Source organism: Telopea speciosissima, chromosome 1 (assembly GCF_018873765.1).
Source record: "Telopea speciosissima isolate NSW1024214 ecotype Mountain lineage chromosome 1, Tspe_v1, whole genome shotgun sequence".
Classification (NCBI taxonomy): Eukaryota; Viridiplantae; Streptophyta; class Magnoliopsida; order Proteales; family Proteaceae; genus Telopea; species Telopea speciosissima.
Window position 1 is genome coordinate 4338247 of NC_057916.1, and position 21833 is coordinate 4360079.

The 21833-nt window shown below is 36.9% G+C and overlaps 2 protein-coding genes across 2 annotated transcripts; both read right to left on the reverse strand.

Moving 5' to 3' along the window:
* Positions 1 to 2546: 2546 nt before the first annotated feature.
* On the reverse strand, positions 2547 to 6500 carry LOC122664979 (eukaryotic translation initiation factor 3 subunit I-like). The gene is made up of 8 exons (XM_043861028.1): positions 6263 to 6500; positions 5915 to 6130; positions 4777 to 4904; positions 4377 to 4496; positions 4175 to 4264; positions 3385 to 3471; positions 3206 to 3285; positions 2547 to 2685 (listed from the first exon to the last, which is right to left on the reverse strand). Exons 1-8 carry the CDS (start codon positions 6444 to 6446, stop codon positions 2610 to 2612), a joined length of 981 nt encoding a protein of 326 aa, XP_043716963.1. The 5' UTR covers positions 6447 to 6500; the 3' UTR covers positions 2547 to 2609.
* A 10740-nt stretch (positions 6501 to 17240) lies between these two features.
* Positions 17241 to 21628, reverse strand: LOC122664968 (endoglucanase 9-like). The gene is made up of 6 exons (XM_043861018.1): positions 21372 to 21628; positions 21041 to 21250; positions 20033 to 20326; positions 19750 to 19899; positions 18191 to 18466; positions 17241 to 17584 (listed from the first exon to the last, which is right to left on the reverse strand). The coding sequence occupies exons 1-6, from the start codon at positions 21570 to 21572 to the stop codon at positions 17255 to 17257; spliced, it is 1461 nt and encodes a 486-aa protein (XP_043716953.1). The 5' UTR covers positions 21573 to 21628; the 3' UTR covers positions 17241 to 17254.
* Between the last annotated feature and the right edge of the window lie 205 nt (positions 21629 to 21833).

The following is a 21833-nucleotide window of genomic DNA, read 5'->3' on the forward strand; positions in this document are numbered from 1 at the left end:
TAAATAATTGATAAAAGGGTCAAATATCTCAACCCAAGCCATGATCGGGCTCAAGGCGGGTTTGGGCCAACAGAGCCAAACTTGCACCCCTAATTGAAAGACATGGATGAGAGCGAATCGTATCGTCAAGGAGAGGAAAGTCCGGGTTATACAAGTCAAGAATGTAAACGATAGCTAAAAATCCGAATATTCGATCCATTTACATTTTTATCTTAGAATTTATTTTTAGAGGGGAATCTTTATTTTTATCGATTAATTGAAAACTTATAGGTGCTCCTATTCTATGACAAATTACCCATATTACCTCAATTCATGTAAAGCATTATATCATCTTGATTCCTGCATGCATATCAATAAGTCAAATTTCAGTTGAGATTTGATGATAAAAGTGAAAAAGGTTCAATATGACAGATGACCAACCTAGAAAGGTTGGAACAACCATTATCATAATAATAATAATAAAAAAGTTCGGATCAATCATACCAGAATCTTTATTTTATGGGAAAATTCTCCCTGAATAAACTAGGTATCTTACATTTAGAGATATTTAATTTTGTATTTATTTTCATTCTTCTCAAAAAAAAAATAATGTTTTTTTTTTGGTAAGAAGAAGTCTATTGATTTAAGCGTCAATATCAAGGTATCTTATTTATTTTTGGTACTCATTATTTTAACCTAATCTCCATGCTACTGAAAATACAATGGAAAAAATTCATGTTGGGATCACGTAGTTGAGATGGCCTACAATAGGGACTGTCACTTCTATAGGTACGTTTAGAATTTGACACTTTCATTTAAGGATCATTCACCATAGGGTGGGAGAGGACGGGAAGGGTATCAGGAGGGTATTTTGAACATACTAAAACCCTAGAAGGGTTGGATGGTGGGTAAACCTTCTTCTATGGGTGGAGAGAAACTTAGTCCTTCATTTAATTGTCCTTTGTCTTATTTCCAATCTAAAAATATTTAATGTAAATTTTTGTAATGAGGGTAACTTTATTTTGTTAATGGGTTCTAGTTCTTTATTTGGTTTCATATAAGCCTTTCTAATCGGTTTTGATCCGATTCAAACTGCTGCTACGATGTAGAGCGCTTGAGTGTATGTAGTTGTTCAAGTTTATACGGTACTGTGGAAGTCGAATAACCATGTTGAACTTCCTTGATGGTAGGAGGTTGAGATGATAGTGGTAATGGTTTTAAGGGTCCAGGCTTCGGTTATAAGGGGAATAGAGTTCCATCAATTTGTAGAAGTCATACACAGGAATGTGAAGGATAATCAAAGAATCGAATTCAATCCCAATCTGTATTCGTTTAGGGGGTATCTATATCCAGTTAGAGGGTATTCGAATTTGAATATTCCGGAACATAATCTATCCAATTCGAATAGATATTCAATTAATAATAAAAAATTAAGTAACTAATGATATGAGGGTTCTTGAAGATTTGACAAGTTCTAGAAAATGAGGAAAAGAGATAAGACAACTAAGGGACATGGAATAAGAGCAAATCATATCCGTCAAGAGGGGGTGGAGAAATATCTTGAGTTACACAAGTTAGGAATGTAAAATGATAGTTGAAAATCCAGATTCGATTTGCATCCATATCTGTCCAGATGAAATGTTTACTTGTTTAGAAAACAAGGGAGAACAGAAGCTTTTGGGTTTTGTTGGACAGCAATGACGAGAATTAAGGAGGTACATATGTAACTTCCTCTTAACACTAAGTAATTCTAACATATATGCAATTGGCTTCAGTAAGAGTATAGTGGCACACAACGCAACTATGGATTTTTGAAGAGTGAAACAGCAGAGCCCAGAGAGCATAGGGACAGCATTTGATCGATCAGATTTGCAACGTATATTTTCTGTAGCTATTGTCACCTTTTTATTTCATCTGGTTAGGTCGAAAGAACTGCTGCTTTGATAAGAAAAAACCACCCACCCTATTCACTGTTGCTACTAAATATAGATGGATAACTGATTTAAATTAGTCATCAAATACTTTTGACCCACGTATTGGATCTCTCTTCATAACCCAAGGTTCTCCCTTGTGAATCTCTAAATCTTCCATCACAAGATAGACCAGTATTATTTATTGTTCTCTAGTCTCCCCTCAATCTAGTAGACCAAAGGGGGTTTTATAGAGTTTGGCATAAAGGCATGGGACTTTCAACAAGGAATGCAAATGGCAATGGGGGTGAGATTTGTAGAGCTAGACATTCTGATACTGGAGATTTCAAAATATCGTTTGATAAACAATAGCAAGATACATGTACATGATGCTACTCTTGATTAATCTATGTTGGATTATCTCATTAAAAATTTTAAAAAAAAGTATATAAGAGTTGTCAATAAAATAATCCAATCAAAACATGGTTGAGGTATCGGATCGGATCAGCTGATATTGGCCGGATCAGATTGGTATCGATCAATGCTGATTCCGATCTGGAAAGGTTTCAGCCATGACCGATACCTGAATTTTGAACCTTGAATCAAAGAAACTCTCCCCCTCCCCCCCACGCACCGAGAAAAAAAAAAGAAGGCTTAGAAGAAAGCTTGAGTAAGAGAAATAAAGGGAAAATTGCTCCAACTTAAAAGTGTGTTAACAAGCTACATCTTGATATTGAAGTAATCCGGGTCAAAGTGATGCAATCTCACGTACCCATCTTCACCTCCACTTGAGAAACTACACAAGAGAAAAGAGAAAAGAGAAAACATTGTTAGATGCACTAGCATGGGTCTGTAACGGTATTTCTATTTTAGAAGCCATAATTTATTTATGAGTCCAAAAGTCTACATATATACACTATGTGTTTCAATTCATAAATACCGACTTCTCATTAGCATATTTTATATTTATAATTGAATTATGAGTAATCAATTATGATAACAACGTATGGGCTACCAACTATAGTTGTTTGTTTACTACTTGAAATAATAGATTATTGAAACTCCCCACACACTGTTGTACATCAAAAAGCAGCCACATAATACAGAATGTAATTTAGGACTTGAAAGTTGATGGAACAAAAATATATCCCAACAAGAATATGTCCTCAAGACTCGAGAGACAAGGCAAAACACTGCAAATGCCATTATTTCCAAGAAAACCAGAATATAAATGAAGTTAACAATATTAAACTTTTGGAAGTTTTGCTTATTATCAGTTCTGCAGGCTTAATCCACAAAGAAAAGATAAATCATACCTTCTTCCATCAGGGTTGAATGCCAAAGCATTTATAGGTCCAAAATGCCCTTTTACACCCCCAATTTCCTCTTGCAGAATCTGTACAATGGCCATTGGAAGTACCAAACCATCACTGACTGTACTAGGTTGCTAATTGAGCAGCACATATTCACATAGACAAGAGGAGAAGAAAATTACTTTGTGAAAGAATTTTGCCTCAAATTTTCCAGCACGACGATCAGTTGTTGTGACATGTGATGCATCTTGACCACCTCCCATCACCACCTGGCAAAAGTTAAAAATATAATAAATCATATTCCTTCCAATACTGCAGAAGGGAAGTATATATGCAATTATACATAACATTAGGTTGCATCAACTACATTAACAGATAAGAGCCCATATCAGATTAACAAAATCCCAAAATCACTGGTGTAGATGATGTACAAAATAATCCATTGAAGACAGCAGAGTAGATCATTTAATCACATAACAAATCCAGAAGAACAAAAATTTTACAAGGAAACTCTAAACTAATCATCCAAACCAGTATATGTTACACAGAACTGAAAGCAGATAGCAAGATGTTGGTTTACTGTATTTGGACCAAGACATAGTGCATTGTTAAAAATAAATTAAAGATAAATGAGCTGGTAATTAAAATGTAGTTCACAAGCAGTTGAACTTTATCTACAAGCTAACAAAATAATTCTGAGAGAGAGATGCTCTTGAAGTCAGTTTAGAAGAACATCATCTACAAACTAATAAATAATTACCCTTCCTGCCTAATAAGGGGAGGGGGGGGGGGGGGAAGAGAGAACATAAACACAAAAAAATCTTAATAGAGGACAATTAAGCAAGACCTAGATTCAATCTACTCATTCATTATTGGACAGCACTACAGCTCAATTGTTTTCAATATTCAGAAGGTAAAACAAGCATGGCCATCAAAGAAAAAATAAAGCTTCACAGAAAAATGAATTCTCACGTGATCAAGAAGTGGAGACATGGCAACAGCATTGACTGGGCGCTCCGTCACATATGTCTTGATAAGAGTAAGCGTTCTTATGTCCCAGAGCTAAAATGGTAGAGGAACAAAACAAGTAAATACAGGAGCTGAGGAAACACAACCATACAATCAAAGAAAAGAATTGAAGTCATAAAGGCAGAAGAGCTGGGAAACAGATTACCTTCGCAGATTTATCAAGAGAGCCAGTGAGGAAATGCGAACCATCTTCAGATTTTGACAGCGATGTAATCGTCTTCTGATGACCAGTTTCTTTGTCTGATTCTTTAAGCAGTTTCCCTGTCTGCATTTAAGTGATGGCATAAAAATGTGAGAATTAGAGCGAATCATAATAGGTGATATCAGACATCATAAAGAGACGCAGAACTGTGTCAACAAATTGCAAAATTTAAAAACTGCAGAATTTTTTAAGAAAAAAAAATAAAGAGAAGACCCAGATGAGGTGCTTGCATCAACATAGAAGCAGTTCCATTGTATTTCTCAATTCTTTAAGTGCTTAAATCAATCAACTATGTCAACAAGAATCTCAGCAAAGCAATTATGTATGTAAATCAACTACTTGCCTCGGAATCCCATATCCGGACGACTGCATCTTCCCCAGCACTTATTATAGTCCGGTTCAAGGGTCCCCAGACAGCTCTATTAATTCTCCCTTGAGGTCCCCTGATTGTGAGCACAGATTCACCAGTCTCTGCAAAATAATCATTGATGATAAACAAAATTGTTCAGTTTAAGACTGTCTGGAAAAATTAATCAGTGAAGAATCATAATTCATAGTCTACAGGTGTTTATAGTTAAGAGAAAATATATCAAAGACTTTGATTTTAAGGTAATATTGTTGATTCAGGACAAGAAACAGACAATTTTAAAATTTAAATGCCAATTTTTTTTCACCAAAAAAAAATAGCCAAAACTGAAGAGCCTCAAGTTCATCACATAATACTAGCATTACATCTTCCAGGGCAAACCAGTTCCAAAACCCTTAACTTTCATTAATAAATGTTTCATTTACACTCTTTGAATGTGATTTGACAAAGGTATAGCAAATAATGAATCGGGATATGGGATTTTGAAAGGATTTCTATCTTTTAAAGTTAAACAAGGTATTTTCGTCTGAACTCCAATGTTGGCTCTCTCTATTTTTCTTTTTCTTTTCCTTGAAATAGCTAAAAGAATAGATAGTGGGCAAGCATTGTCAACTTAGGAGGGATAGACAACAAACCAGTGAATTTCATTATAAGCTAATGAAAGAAAATGCCATCAAATAAAAAACAAGTAATAATATCCACACCATGCTCTATTAGGCAACACCCAAAAAAATGCAAGAAACATCACAATTAAGACCCCATCCGCAGAACACAGGAACCAGCAAGAATGTTCTAAATATGCATTAAATACTAAATCTGAAGTCCAAATATGAGCACGACCTCTCTTAATAATTTCGGATAAAAATTGGGATAACTGGACAAAAAATGTTTGTATGTATGACCGGTAAACAAAAAAACATATCTTGTTAAGGACGCTAATAATGGAAGTAACCAGAAAGCCGCAACTATAACAAGCCACCAGGTAACATACCAAATACATGCAACTGACGATAGAGATTAGGCAAAATCTACAAAATGAAAAGGTAAGCTAAATCACAAGTAAGAGGTCCATAATAACAAAATAACCCCATCAGAAAAAAGAAAACGAACGTACGCTCTTCAGAGTCTCTGGCAATGCGCTTGACAAGAATGGACGAAGGCAGTTCCATAAATGGGTCGGTGGTGATTACAGCAAGCTTATCACCAACCGAAAAATCTACCGCTCTAGCCGGTGAATCAAAATTGAATGTGTAAAGCTGCGCCCCAGTCTGAATATTCCATAACTTTACTGTCTGATCCGCACTTCCAGTGATGAGGTGCGTCGAATCCCCTAAATATCACCCAAAATTATATTTCACATCACATAAATTGTTGATATAAGCACTTCAAACAGAAACAATCCAATTCATTCAGAAAAGGAATGAAGAAAGAATGAATAACGAAGAAGAGCAAGAAGACTTACTTGATACATCGCAACACCAAACAGCACCATTGTGGCCTCTGTAAGTCCCCAACCGCTCCCCGTTATCAGCAAACCAGACTGTGGGAGTGTGGTCTTTAGCACAGGAGAAGAGAAGATCACCTTCTCTGTTGTACTTAAGAAATGTTAAAGGCCTCTCATGGCCTTTCATCAAGATAGGTCTCATCTTCTCCTGATCTCAAATAGAGGCTGCGAGTTTCAGTTGAACCCTACCAAAAAAAAAACGTGAGGTTGGCTGGCAGGACCAAAGTCAAACAAGACCAGTCACACTAAACATAGGTCATTAAAACAGAAACAGCAAAAACCTTTGTTTGGTACAGCACATTGAAAACAGTTCAAACTTTGAACAGGACTGTAAGAAGTACTGTCAAACACTCTAATAATGGAAAATATGGGTTTTAAACATTAAGTTTTGAAAAATAAGGGAACAAAAAGAGGGCAACGTACACACATAAATTAAGAATTATTACCTAAATGCCTACATCCAAAGATCAAAGCAACTATAACCTCTAAGAAAAATACATATTATTATCCACATTCCATTCCAAATTTCACAACCCATTCCAAGCTACAAATTCCTAGCATCATACATCAAAAAAGTATTTCAACTTCAATGACACATTTTAAGTAAAAAAGATAACTCGACACATGTTCCAAATTCAAACACCATAAAAAAAGACATGAAAAGAACATGTTTTTGAAACTGGCTAAGAACAGAAACAAATCTGTACCCAATCAATTTGCTAAAAAGAGAGAGATTGTCTTTCTAACTCTTTATAAGAATGTAAAGGAACCTGCATCTCACAAAATTGATATGAAAGAAGAGCTCCGTTCTAATTTTATTCTACCCTTAATTGACATGTCAGTGTTCTTATTCCTCTGTAAAACTTGGAGCAATGTAAATTTTTCCTTTTTTTTTCTTTTGTACTAGAGTAACAATGACCTGATTGTTTTTACCTTACTATCTTTTTAATGTTTTGATTTCTTTCATTTTGTTATTGAAACATGTTCCGCCAATCTGGCTGGAATATTTCTAGGAAAAAATGGAAGGCCAAGCTTTGTATTCCACACTTATCAAGAGCAATGATCAAGAACTCGGTGCAGACACTGGTTTCGACCAGCCAGAAATCGAGATCTCCCAGTTTTCAACCATATCTCGGTCGAAACCTGGTAATTTCTCTAGGCCAACTCAAAACCTTGGTTTCGAGGCCCAACTATTTTTTTTTCCCCTAGTTCTTGTTGTGCTGCCTACTATGAAGACCTTTCTTTCCTTGCTGATGCCCCATTCATCATCAGAATCATTATAGAAATTGTGGGTTGAGAGATCCAAGCTTCATTCAACTCTTTGTTTCTTAGGAAAGTTGATAAATTGATTCCAGTGATGAATGAGAGCTTTGCTGAGTTGGAAAGGCTATGACAAAGGCTGAAGCAAGAAAAGATTGCATTCATGAATCATGATCATAGATTCTCATTGTGGAATAATGAACTAGGCTCCAGAATCTGAAATTCCTATTTCCCACGAGGTAACTTGTACAATATGCACTACATAGTAAAATGGTCTGAGGACAGAATCATGGATTCCAAGCTGCACATACACTGAACTAACTAGACCATTCTCTAATCGGTTGGTCTCGGTCTAATTTGATAAACATAAGATTTAAAAGGACTAATAGCCAAAATATAATCTTTGCTAAGCTGAATCAGCCATGACCAATGCACTGATCAAATTCTCTATATTATATATATATATATTTTTTTTAAATTTCCGCATAAAAACAACACAAGAGAATGGTTAATTGTTAAGAAGATCAAACACAGAGGACTTGATTAAAAACAAAATCACTCTCATGAAGGGAATCGAATTAAACCGTTAAAACGAATTTATATCAGATCAAAAATTCCAGTGGAAGCATATGAATATAATCGAATAAATAAACAGAAACTTATTCTATAATCAAATATTAGAGCTTAAAACATGAAAAGAAACTGTATTATTGGAATAGAAAAAGGGCTATAAATATAACAATAATTAACTACTTATCACAATCATCTAATCCTATGAACCAAAACAAAACAAAAAAAAAAAAGAGACAACTAAATCACAACTTACAAGTAGCCGATTGCCCTCCTCGACGAAGTAATCCACGGAGAATCTCTTTTGATTCTCTTAGTCTTGCTCTATTCACCTCAAAGAGCTGTTAAAAACCGACAGAAAGAAAGAGAGATAAATATCAGTGAGACTGTGAGAGGATATTAGACAGAGAGGAAGAAAAAGCAAAAAAGAAGAGATGAGCCAGAGGAAGTGGTTATATTCTACCAGGCGAGATTAGGCAAACGCAGAGAGGTGCTCCGTGCTCTTGAGTTGCAGAAGACGAGATTGGAAGGGGTTCGCTTGATTCTCTTGAAGGTTTCGTGAGTTCGTCGGCCAACCCTCCAGGTTCTGTGAGAAAAATAGAAAACCTAAAGGTCTAATCGAAAGAGAAGTATAGGAAATTGTAAACCTAATAAAATTAGGATTGGGTTGGGCAGGTCCGAGTCGGGTTCAGCCCGAGGTCTCAACCCTACCTACTGAAAGGATTAACCGATTTAAAGGCTTATTAAACGAAAGGGAAATATAGGAAATTGGAAACCTAAAAGGATTTTAAATAAAAGCAACGCTAAAATCAGGGTAGGGTAGGGTAGGGTTGGGTTGGGTTGGGCCGGCCCGGGCCGGGCTCAGCCTAAGGTCTCAACCCTGGCTACTGAAATTAACCGATTACCCTAGTTGTCAAAAACATTAGAGTGCTACTATTCTAACCGGTAACTAGTGGATCTCATTTGCTTTTCTTCCTTAACGTCTCCTTGTAATGTTGCATTAATTTTTAGGGAGAAAGAACACCACCCGGTCGCACAGCAAACGTAGTCTCCGTCCCTGTGCCCACATAGGACCGTGCATAATGACCACTGCATGCCTGGAAAGATGGAAACAACCAGGGGTGTGGCGGTCATTTCCTACACCCCTATGTTTAGGTACAGGGGCGGTGTGTGCTACGCAACCAAGTGGCATTCTCTTTCCCTAAATTTTATTTAGGGACAAAGAATGCCACCTACTTGCACTAGACACGCCATCCTTGCACCCTGACATAGGGCATGCAAAATAACCATCACACCCCTAGTCATTTTCGGGGTTCCAAGGGAGTGCGATGGTTATTTCACACGCCCCTGAAAAGATGGAAATGAGCAAGGGTGTGGCGGTCATTTCGTACACCTTTGTGATTGGGCCGAGGAGCGGTGTACGCTGCACGACCGGGTGGCATTCTCTTTCCCTAATTTTTATTTAGGAAAAAGAACACCACCCTATCACACCAAACGCGTCGTATCTGCGCCCTGACACAAGGGCACGCAAATGATCGCCCCACCCGGCACCCCTAGTCATTTCTAGGGTTTTAGGGGAATGCAACGGTCATTTTGCGCGCCCTTGTGTCAGGGCGGCTTGCGGCATTCTCTTTCCCTTTTATTTAATATATTATCTTTTTCCTCTACCTATTTATACGTAGATGACCTAACCGTCGCCTTGCCCGGATGCCCACTAATTCGATCAGACAAAGAAACCTAAAATCAACACTTAGAGTCGGGTCCAATCCATGCTCAAAGAAACGAATAGCCAGATCAAAATCACCAAAAAGATCGATTAAAAAAATAAATAAGATGCCAAAACACGAGATACACAGAAAACAAAGAATTAATTAAGGCCCTCTTTTGCATAGTTTTTATTTATATTTATTACCTAATTATGAATAATCAATCATGATAATGGGTTATGGACTATAAACAATAATCGATTATTTGGTTACTACATGACTTAATAGATTATATAATGAAAAATATGTTCGGTATGCTAAAGTGAAGAATATATTATAAGCGCAAGAGATTGCTATCTGGGCCTCTAGAACCTGCACATGCACGCTGGGCAATGGGAGCGCACGTGCAAGCATCGCCTTGGACAGGATTTTTGTCTTTCCATGGGGTATCGCGGTACTTTAACGCGCTTCTGTGTCTAGGCATAGGAGCCACATGGGCCACACGACCAGGTAGCGTTCTTTTCTCCATATTATTATTAGGTTATTCACATATAATATATATATATATATATTAAAAAAAGCCTTCCTTTTATATTATATAATATAATAGTATAATATATAATAGTATATATTCTAATTTATATTAAGATACTATATTATATAGTAGATATTATATAATATAAGTGTTGATGTTCAACTATGGAGAAGCGTGGCCCCTACGCACACGTGGGGGCCAATGATAGCATGCGCATTGGCATCATGAGGGTGGCATTTCCACTTTTCATGGGGGTGTGACGGTCATTTCGCCCTCCTCTTTGTGTCTGGGCGTGGACAATACACTCCCTCATAGAGAACTTTTCTCCATTATATAAAATGATATAGGTTAAGAGAGATGGTGGGGAATGGGTGGGGGTTGGGGAGAGAGAGGCAAAAGAGAGGTTTATTCAATTTTTTTGTTAATTTTACCATTTTACCTCCACTTAAGCAGTAATTATGCACATGTGCTTTAATGGTACCCGCATAAATAAACACTAACAGTTTTATGGTGGTAAATCATAAACAACTCTCTCGTTGTTTATGAATTTATGCTTATATCGATTTTTTTTAATGAGAAATAGGGGTTATAAATCATTACCAAACACATCTATTTATGTTTAGGGGTGTTGTTCTCTGTGCCGCAGCGCAGGCTGCGCCCAGACACATGGCCCTACCACTCGGGGGGCAGGGTGGTCATTGCGCCCACCCCCCATATGCCTAGGCGTAGCCTGCGCTGCGGCACAGAGAACATTCTCCCTTATGTTTATATGTCATATAAACATAAGCTTTTTTTTTGTGTTTTTTTGGTAAGACATAAACATAAGTTTAAACCATACCAAAGAGAGCCTAAAGAGATTTTAGGATTGAAGAAGGAAAAAAAGGTGTGGATTTTACTATAATCGGAGAGGGAGAAGAACTTAAGAACCAAAAGAAAAACCAACACCGCTACTCATGAGGGTAATACTTGTTTCCCTAGCAGGAGAATATTGAGAGAGAGAGAGAGAGAGACAGAGAGATCACCTCCTTTGATATGTTCGATATCTAGTAGGGAAGGGGTGGCAATGGCAACGGCAGCTGCAGAACGCAGGGTGAGGGCGGTGGAAAAAAATTTGTTGCTACCTGGGCTCACAGCCAAAGAATTGGAATTATTCAACCCTTTGGTTTCAGAAATACCCTTATAGTTTTTTGTATTTTCCTAAATACCCTTTTGAGATTCTTTTTCATTGACTGTGAACCTAGGTAGTGAGAATGTTCTTGCAACCTAGATAGCAGCAAAATTTCATCTGAGGGCAGAAACGAATTGTTATCCCCTCTAATTCACTGTCCCCTCCAATTCTTCCAATTCCTCACATGGGGGCAAAAATGACCACCCTACCCTTGCCCGAAAACACTACCCAAGATGGGGTCCCCTTCCCCCTACTAGAGGAATTGGAGAAAGAAGGTGCCTACGAATTGAATGTGATAATTATTCGGGCGAAAACGGTTGCAGTCTATAGAGCTCTTGGCAGAACGAAGAGTGAGACTACCCTAACTAAATATAAATATATGGGGGTAAGTTTTGGTATTTTATACTGAACGTATTCGTGAATTATTCGCATTTCAAATGGAAACCAAAATATGGGGCGTTTTTTAGCTCACGTTTCAATTCAATTGCTGAATCAGCGTTTTATACGGCAAAATTCGGAACGGCAAATAAACACAATTTAAAGTTTAAATCGCTAATAAACTAACTATACCCATCACTCGCGAAATTTAAATTATTATTATTAATTTTTTTTTTAAATGTGTCATTTAAGACATGTTTTTAAGAGCCTAATTTTATCGTCAGCCCAAACCCACAAAATCATGAACCAATCTTGGGCTATCCTGGGTATGGTGGTGTTGACACCAAATTTTGTCACTTATGAAGGATTTTTTAGCAGTGAGCTCAACTTTGCTCCCAGAAAATCTTTCAATAAAAAAAATACAATTTTGCCTTCCGGATGATTTGAATGTCCAAACCTTATCTAAATGAGTTAGAAGTTTTGGGAAAGCTATGTTTTATCATTTTAATGCTAGATCTAGATTTTTGGTGCGAAGTCGACACTATTTGATCATCCTTTTATCAAAATACTTCTCCTGCAAAACCCCTTACTTGGAGAACAATTTTTATTAAGTTTCTGATCGAATTTGTGGTTGACCTCTACCTCATTAGATATTACTCTCAAAAAATTTTCCAATGACATATTCATCAAAATCCAATGATCGGACCTTCTGGAATCACTGTCCAAAGTTTGGCTAATAAAACGTCAATTTCTAAGCAGATCAGGGTTTTCTTAGATTATTTGGAGGCTACCACGTGGCAGAACCTCCTAAGGGAGACCCAACAGTTCCACTAAGTCTCCCTTGGTGGTGCCACCAAATGGCAATTGACCTTTCCCCCCCCCCCCCCTCCTTTGGCGCCCTATAAATAGGTCCTTCTTCCCTTCATTTTAAACACACCTCAGAACACCAGAGCTCTGGATAAAGCTTGAAATCCATAAACGATTTTGAAACCCGGGGCTCCGTTTTTCTTAGAAATTCCAATGGGATAAGGGAATCTTATGAGAAAATCCCAAAATATCCCTAAGAGTCAAAACTCGATCGTGATCACAACAAGAACATTGGAACTCTACAGAACTAAGCCGACAAACCCTTTTGGGCCCAAATAAGTATTTTCTCTCTCTCCTTTTTATTTATGTAACTAGATAATTGTTTATTTCTTACAAATTCTTAATTCATTACTTTGGTTACAATAAGAATTTTCTTTTATATTATAAGGTAATTATATTTGGCTCGCCTTTTATATCTTTTTATGTTTACGCAACACTGTTTTCATTGGGCCTTTCTAGACATTCATTACGCATGAGGTTGGGATGTATATTCAAAATGATTTATTTTCCTCACAAAGTAAGTATTTATATAACTAATTCTTGTTCACCTCAACCAGTATAACGTTGCCTATAAATAAATACCCCAATATTACATTTTACATATCATGGAAGTCTATGGATGTGTGGTTTGCAAGATCACATTGAGACATGGGAGGAAACCAATAAAAGGGTAAACTATGAGTTATTGATTATGTATTATGTGTTTTGCCAATTAAGTTCAATTGTAGTAACTATGTTATATTTGCCAAAATGGTTTACTTCACAAGTGTTTCATGAAAATGAAAATTAGAATGATAGCTAATCTCTATTATTCATAGATTGGTATTTATATTTATTATTTGGTTAGTTTATTATTTTACCCTAAAACAACCTAGCAAAAACATTAAGAAGACACCCTGCAATTTAAGAATCCGTGGGTGGAAAAAAATTTCACAGGAAATTATTTTTCTATTATTATTACTATTTGTAAAAAAGAAAGATATATAAATTTTAGAGAGAAAAAAAAATCATATTATTTTGCCATCTTTTATCTTAACAAAATAAAAAAAAAAATGAATTTATCATTGTAAGAACTATATGTTTAAGATGAAGTGTCATGTATATCATGACTTTAGACATTTAAATTACGTTCAAGGAAATAAAGACTAAAACCAACTTTGCTAGAATAACAACAGCCAACAAATAACTCTTTCACTCAAATTTCGATTAGAAGATCAAGTTTTTTTTTAAGGGCAAACAAAGTTTGTAAAAAAAAAAGTATGCAATTTATTTTTACTACAAATCTTTGAGACCATTATCCTATTCGTCCCATAAAATCTGTTGCTTATTTTTATAGTTATTGATTTTTGAACTCCGAATTTCTTTGTGTCGTTGTTCTCTGGTCATTGATATATAGTTAGTAATTTTCATTGTACTACAAACTAGTTCTATTTTGTATCATTTCTTTTCTGGTGTTTGATAAACATTTCATGAGATTTGGTTGATATGCATTCAAGCCACATCAACAAATAATGAATTTGAAGTATAATGAACCCCTAGCTTGTTGGATGTGGATAATGAATTTGAAGTATATGGTCTAACAATTAAGGTGATATATTTAGTATTAACAACAAATAATCATAATAAATTGGGGGTGAGGGGATAATCTGATCTGAACCCATTGGATGTAGATTTCACAAGGGGCACATCCCCTTAGAGGTACCTAGTTTGGGCTGCCCAACATAGTTTCAACATCACTACCAAACCCTAAAGAACAGCCCAACACACCTACAAACGAGACCACAAAAAGTAAGTTCAAACATTCAAATAATGGACAAAATTCAGAAACAGAAAATATGGGTTTTAAACTTTAAGATTTGAAAAATAAAGGACTAAAAAAATGGTAATGTACACACATAAATTAAAAATTATTACTTAAATGCCTATATCCAAAGTTCAAAGAAACTATAACCTCTAAGAAAAATACATATTATTATCCACATTCCATTCCAAATTCCAAAACCCATTCCAAATTCAAACACCATAAAAAATGATATCCAAATTCCAAAGATATGATCCAACATAACAAAAGAGCCATAAAGCATATGTTCCAAAATTTAGACACAATAGAACTCCAAATGTCATGAAAAGAACATGTTTTCGAAACTGACTCACAACAGAAACAAATCTGTACCCAGTCAATTTGCTAAAAAGAGCAATATTGTCTTTCTAACTCTTTATTACTCAAAAAATTGATAAGAAAGAAGAGTTCGATTCATTTTACTCTATCCTTAATTGACATGTCAGTGGTTTGATTTCTCTGTAAAACTTAGAGCAATGTAATTTTTCATTTCTTTTTCTTTTTCCTTTTGTACATAGAGTAACAAATGTTTTTAATGTTTTGATTTCTATCACTTTGTTATCGTTAACAGGTTCTCACTTTTTGGTTAGAATATTTATAGGAAAAAATGGAAGGCCATTCCACACTTATCAAGAGATAGATTATTGCTCTTTTCGTGTGAGTATGGAAGTGTATATGATGTAGAGCAGAAGGTTTTCTTGGTTCAGAAATCCAATATGGAGAGAAAAAATTCCTGTGCTAAGAAGCTGTAAGCTTTCAAGAGAGATATCTTACCTTTTCTAGAGAAGATTGGGAACAATTTTATCCACCGCCGCACTGCTGCAATGACAAATAGAGAGAAAGAATTCTCTGTTACATTGCAATGCGGGATCGGCTTAGGGATGAGGAAATCGCAGGTCACGGGGTGGTCGTCCCTGGAGAAGATGATCTTGGAAAATCTGAATTGGATCAACTTTAGACGGAGAAAGAGCTGTCATCCGTTGATGCTCTGCAGTGCGTGTTTTTTGAAGCTACAACACATCCATTCAATTAACAATAAGAGATGGCTGCGTTTTGGATCAGCACTAGTTCTCGCAGGTTACACGAAACTTCAGTTCTGGATTTTGCAGCGATTTCAGATTTTCTTTTTCTTTTTTAGCAATCTCAAGTATCAACTTTCTAAGGTCTGACCTGTCTCTGTTTCCTTCGTTCATTCATTCATTCATATGGTATTAGCCGCCTCAGAACTCTTAACAATAGCAAAAGGAAAGAAGAAAAATTGGAGATAAAAGAAGAGAGAATCCAACTTACCTGCTTTGTTTTTTGATGCACACGCCAACTAACCTGAGAGAAGTGTGTGCTGTTAGGGTTTATAGGAAAAACATTAGAAAGGGAAAAAAAAATACAGGAAGAGTTGAGTTTTAAATTTTGAAAGAGAGATCGATAGAGGTTTTTTAAACTCGGCAAAATATCATCTTGCCGGCAAGGTTTTAAAGCTAGGAATCCCTTGAATTGGTTCAGAAATTGGTAATCTAATCTATTTGCCTATTAATAGTGAAAATTAAATCGGTTCAGGAATCGAACCTATTCAGATCCGATTCCAATTCAAGTGGAGGGTTTGTTAATATGTAGTGCTAAACTGCTAATATAATATAGGGACTGGCACAAGAGGCATTATAATTTACGTATTCTAGTGGTGGACTTGTTATCGGGTCGGCTTCAGTTTTGGCCCAGTTTAGATTCGAGTTAACATTCATATTAGGAGTGTAAGTTTTACCCTGAGCCCAAATAGGGTCTAAGCTGGATTTTTCAAGCTTGGGGTCAGTGTCAAGCTGGGTCAAGATTGAGGCCTCGGGCTAAGCCTAGCCCCGCCCGACCTTGGGTTGATTATATTTTGCAATTTTTGTTTAATATCTAATATCTATTGGTTTACTAAAAAAAATGTTAATTATCTATTGAACAAACGTATTTAAAATTTTAAGATTAGATTAAGTTTTTTAACCCAAAGAAAAATCTAATAATCAATTGAGTATGAAACAAATCAATACCCAATCACATGAGACTGGTCAATTAGGGCCAACCAAGCCCTAGCAAAAATTAGGGTCAATCAGGGACGACCCGGCCTGATCAAGGTCAATTAGAGTCGGGATGGGCTAGGATGAGCTTGGCAGGGTTGGGCTAGGGTTTTAAAACCCGACCCTGTTTCACCCCTAATATTTATACAAAACTATGAAAAAATCTGATTTTTAATGGGTTTCAGGTTGTTATCAATTTCTTAACGGGATAGATCGATTTGGTTTCAATTTCGATCTGGGTTTTAAGCCGATTGTGGTTTGGTTTCAGGTTCTTTTGGTTTCTAGTGTGGTCCGATCCAATTTAATACACACATATACATATATTCACACTTATGTCTTGAAATCACCATTCCTGAGATCATACAATGTGACGACTATGTGAATTGCTTAGTTCTGCCCTTAGTTGTGAACACTTTTAGATTAATATCTAAGAACAAACATTTGTCCATCAAATATGCAAATTAATCAAAAATTAACAATTTAAATATGAATTTGATGGACATACTTCCAACACTGGTGTCGGGAAATTGTTGTAACAGTATAAAAGTATACAAAAAGTAATTTGAATTAAGTTATGACTTGAATTTGGAAGCCAAGTAAGCTAAGGTTCCTACAAATGGTGCATTAATGTATGTGGCAGGTTCTGATTGAGCATAGTTGTCACGATCATCTTCAAAGTTATCATATTGGTCGGGTCCACCAACTATGGCCCCTGTCAAGATATTAGGGTTTGGTTCTATACCGAAGTAAGAACTGAAACCTTCCTTGCAACCAAAGGGTTGGGGCTTCTCATTGATACTTGACAAGGAAGAGCCTCTGTGGTGGATACGTTGAGGGAATTTCTCTCCAAACCCTACCATGTATGACATCCCATGTGGGTTATCTCCAAGAATGTAATCTACCTGCACAATCAAAACACAATATATCATCAATCAATTATAAAAGGGGAAATTTCACCCCCCAAAAAAAAAAATTATAAGAGGGAAAAAGACTCCGTCCTCCCATGAGTCTATCTCTCTCCTCCCCATATGGAAAGACACCTATGCCCCCTTGTTTTAAGGAGAGAGATAGAAACATGAGAGTGCTGGAGTAGGCCACACTTCCGAACAAAAAATGATAGGGTGATGATTTTTTCAATTTGGATCTTTTACTGCCAAGCTGCCCGGTAGAACCCTACTACTAAGACATAGCAAGGCGGTAAATGACTGCTTTACCGCCACTCGGGCAAGGCGCTCAAGCAGGGGTAAGGCGGTCATTCCCCGCCTTGCTGTGTCCTGGCAGTAGGGTCTTGCCGGGCAGCTCGGCAGTAGAGGATCAATGTCTTGATTTTTTTGAGGAGAAATCTAAGTTGGAACGAAAGTGACCAAATCGGATTGTATCGGGCAATCCAGATCATTTTAACGATCCCGATACCTGACCCTAGATTGCCCAGTGTCAGAATCACCTGGTTCGACGATCCAATACCGATTCCTTGAAGAGGGGGGGGGGGGTGAAGAAGAGGAATATACCTGTTTCTTTGTAAGTTCTCTTATAAGGGTTGGAGTGACCACCAAATTACCACAAGTAAAAGTCTTTGTAGAATTCTTCAAGTACTTAGCGTAGGAGGTCAAGAGAAAAGTTGTGGAAGTCACATATTGCAAGTTGCTATCTTTCATCTTGTACATTAGCCCACCTGGTGTGTATGTTGTTGCAAGGGATGGTGATTCTGGTAGTAGATTGCATATAAACCTCTCTGCTGCTTCACGGAATCCAGAGACATCTTCATCTTCTTCAACAAGTGAGTTCTGTATTTCATTGATTTCCATCTTGTGTTAGGTAGCTTATAATCATCAACTTCCATTATTCACTTAAAAACCAAACTTAAAATCAAATATAGTTTTTGTTTTCTTTCATCTATGAGTTTTTCCCCTGGTTGAACTCCTATTTTTTTGCTCCATACCAATGTTATATGAATTGAAATTTTATGGACATGTAAACTCCAAGTCTCCTACTCACATATTAGGGGATGGATCGACATACACGTTAGGGTAACCAGCTCTGAAATTTTTAATGTAGTGAATCTAAAAAATCATCTACACAAGCTCATCTAGAAACGCATTAGCCTTCTTTTAAATATGAATATAAAGTTCTTTTTTGAAGCAAGTTTTTTTTTTTTGGGTGTGGGTGGGGGAGAACTTTGGCCGATTGTGCAGGGCCTGCACCCAAACATAAGAACATGTAAAATTACCGTCCTGCCACCCATGAAATAAAAAAAAAATAAAAAAAAACCTATCCCATACAGCCTACAAGGTGCTCAATCTCATTGGCCCCCGCATTGGTACATGGATCATACAATTAGATAGCAATCTCTTGCCCATTTTTCTTAAAATTATCAAATAGACATAATTGACTAATTTTGATGAAGAAAAGAGAGTAGAAATGGTGACTTCGCTTTTTTGGGCAAATAACTAAAGGGGAAGGGTCCTCTGAGCCTATAAGACGTTTCCTATGCCATCTCAGTGTGTAATTTCATTAATTTTTTAAAATATAATAATAAAAAATGAAAAAGAGAATGCTACTTAGACGCATGTAGTATGCTACCTCTACGCTCATACATAGGCACAGGCAAACTAACCACCACGCCCTGGGAAATTCCACCTTTTCATGGGTGCACGATAATCATTTCTCCTATCTGTGCAACACACGTGCCGAAATAGCATTCTTTCTCCAATAAAAAGTACATATGTGAGAGGGGATAGGAAACGCCTTAGCTGTTACACTTTTAATATAACTGAAAAAGCAGTCAGAAGTCAAAATCATAGTTTTTTATTTTTTATTTTTGGGAGAAAGTTCTATGTTCGGGAGTGTGGCCTACGCCAGCACTCCCATGAGTCTATCTCTCTCCTCATGAAAAGACACTTCTACCCCTTGTTTTGAGGAGGAGAGAGATAGACACATGGGAGTGCTGGTGTAGCCCACACTCCCGTATAGAAAAGTATTTCCCTTTTTTTTTTTTATTATAGTGCATCCAAACAGTACTTAATTTTAAGTTATTTTGCAACTGAGAAACTAATTTTTTAAAGCATACCCTTGAGAGTAGGACTCTGGTTCCCATCAATTTGTTATCCCAACTGAAAGTATCACAATCGCTTCCAACTCCCATTCTTTTCACATAATCGAGGTATATAGAATTTTTTGTTGCCTTGTAAAGCCATGCAGCTCCCCATTGTAATTCATCCTGAAAATATCATAAGAACATGAAATTGAAATCATTCTTCCTAATAAGAAGTTATTCATTTTTCATGGGGGTACGGCGATCATTTCTCCTATATATGGTTATTGTAGCTCTATGAATGAAAACTAAAACTCACAAGGTAGCCTGAATATGAGCAATAATATGGGCAAACAACAGAGGAGAGGTGTTGGCTATAGTTTCCTTTATATTTGTCGGCGAATGCGAATGTCTTTTTTGCAGTTTCTAGTAGTGTCTTCGAGTATTGATGATCCACATGTTTGAACACAAGGGAGGCGGCCGCAAGGGCGGCGGCGGTCTCTCCGGCGACATCAGAACCAGGATTTGTAGGAGTCACCTTATAAACCTTTTGAGGAGTTTCAATATCCTCCGGGCGTACCCAGCAGTCATGGTCTTCTGTTGGGTTACCAACCTGAAATTAACCAGAAGGAAAACAAAAATATATATAAATAATTAGTATACGAAGACATCTAAGGTTTCAAAATTTTTTGACATATAATGTAAAGGTGAATATGTACTCTAAAATCTAAATATGGTTTTTTTTTTTTTCCGTCTATCCTACCTAGCTGTCCAATGCAAGGTTCAAAATCCAGGTATCGGACTCGGTATCAGTCATTGTCAAAACCTTTCTGGATCGGGATCGGATAGGTCAAAAAACCCCCAAAATCATTTTTTTATGGATCAGATCATGTATAAGCCAGAGTTGGTGGGTGTTTTGATCTCGGGATAGGATCGGCTGATATTATCCGGATCGGATCGGTCAATATCGGTTGGTATCGGCCAGTATCAATCAAGATAATATAAAAATTTTAAAAAAATAAAAACTTAAAAACTTTGAAAAAAATAAAAACAAATCAGTCAGATCAGATCGACCGATCCAATCAAACCTTGTTATATCAGTCTAATCTCGGGATCGGCCTCAACCGATACCGATCCAATCCGAGATTCAAAACCATGGTCCAATGGGACTTTTAACTACAACCACGCTAAGAGGCGCTTCCCCATATATGGTTGTTGAGATATCTTTCTTTTTGAAAAAATTTCTATTGTTAATTACAATAAAAAAAAAAATTTTATTGATAATACAAGGGGAAAAATCCTAGAAAATTTGTAATTTTTTTCAAACCTGAACATAGAGAGCATCTGGAAGGCTACTAGAGGCCTTGAGGAGATAGTCAGTAGCCCAACGAATAGCTTCCCGGGCTTTATGAAGCCCATTAGGCATACGCTTCCCGAATTCAATCACACTCCAAGATAGCATTGTAGTTGTGAAGGCCATCGGCAAACCAAATTTCACGTTGTCCCCTGCATCATAGTACCCACCACTCAAATCGACCTGCAAAAGATGGTCAACCATCGATTTATTATTTTGGTCCATTTAAATTTAAGATTGTGTTTGATATGTATTCTTGGAATGCATTTTATGTCGATTATGCATTCTGAGATGATAAAGATACGTTTTCTGGCGAACCATCAGAAAGACCGGTGTCGGACCGCCAAGTTATCCGTTGGTTGGCTGGGAGTTTGCCTGACCTTTGGCCTTCAAAGAAGACAATAGATTTGGAGAGTGCTTCCCGGTAGTCGTGGTGGCCGGAGACCCCAATGATCATGAAAGCACATATCAAAATTTTACTAATTGGAGCCCGGTAAGGTGCCATTTTCCGGCAATTGTAAGTTACCTCTAACTTGGGAAGAGGAAGAATAAATGTGAGAATCCCAAGGTGGTGCCAGCAACTAACGGCGTATAAGTAGGAGACTTAGGCCTTACATAAGGCTAGTAGTTTTCTGGTGGAACAAGTTTGTTTAACTCAACTCCTCTACTTCCGCCTGCCCCTACTGCCATGTGCGCCCCACACAAAAGCAAGGCGGAATGTACCGCCTTACCCGTGCCCGAGTGCCTATTAATGTTGAATTGTTTT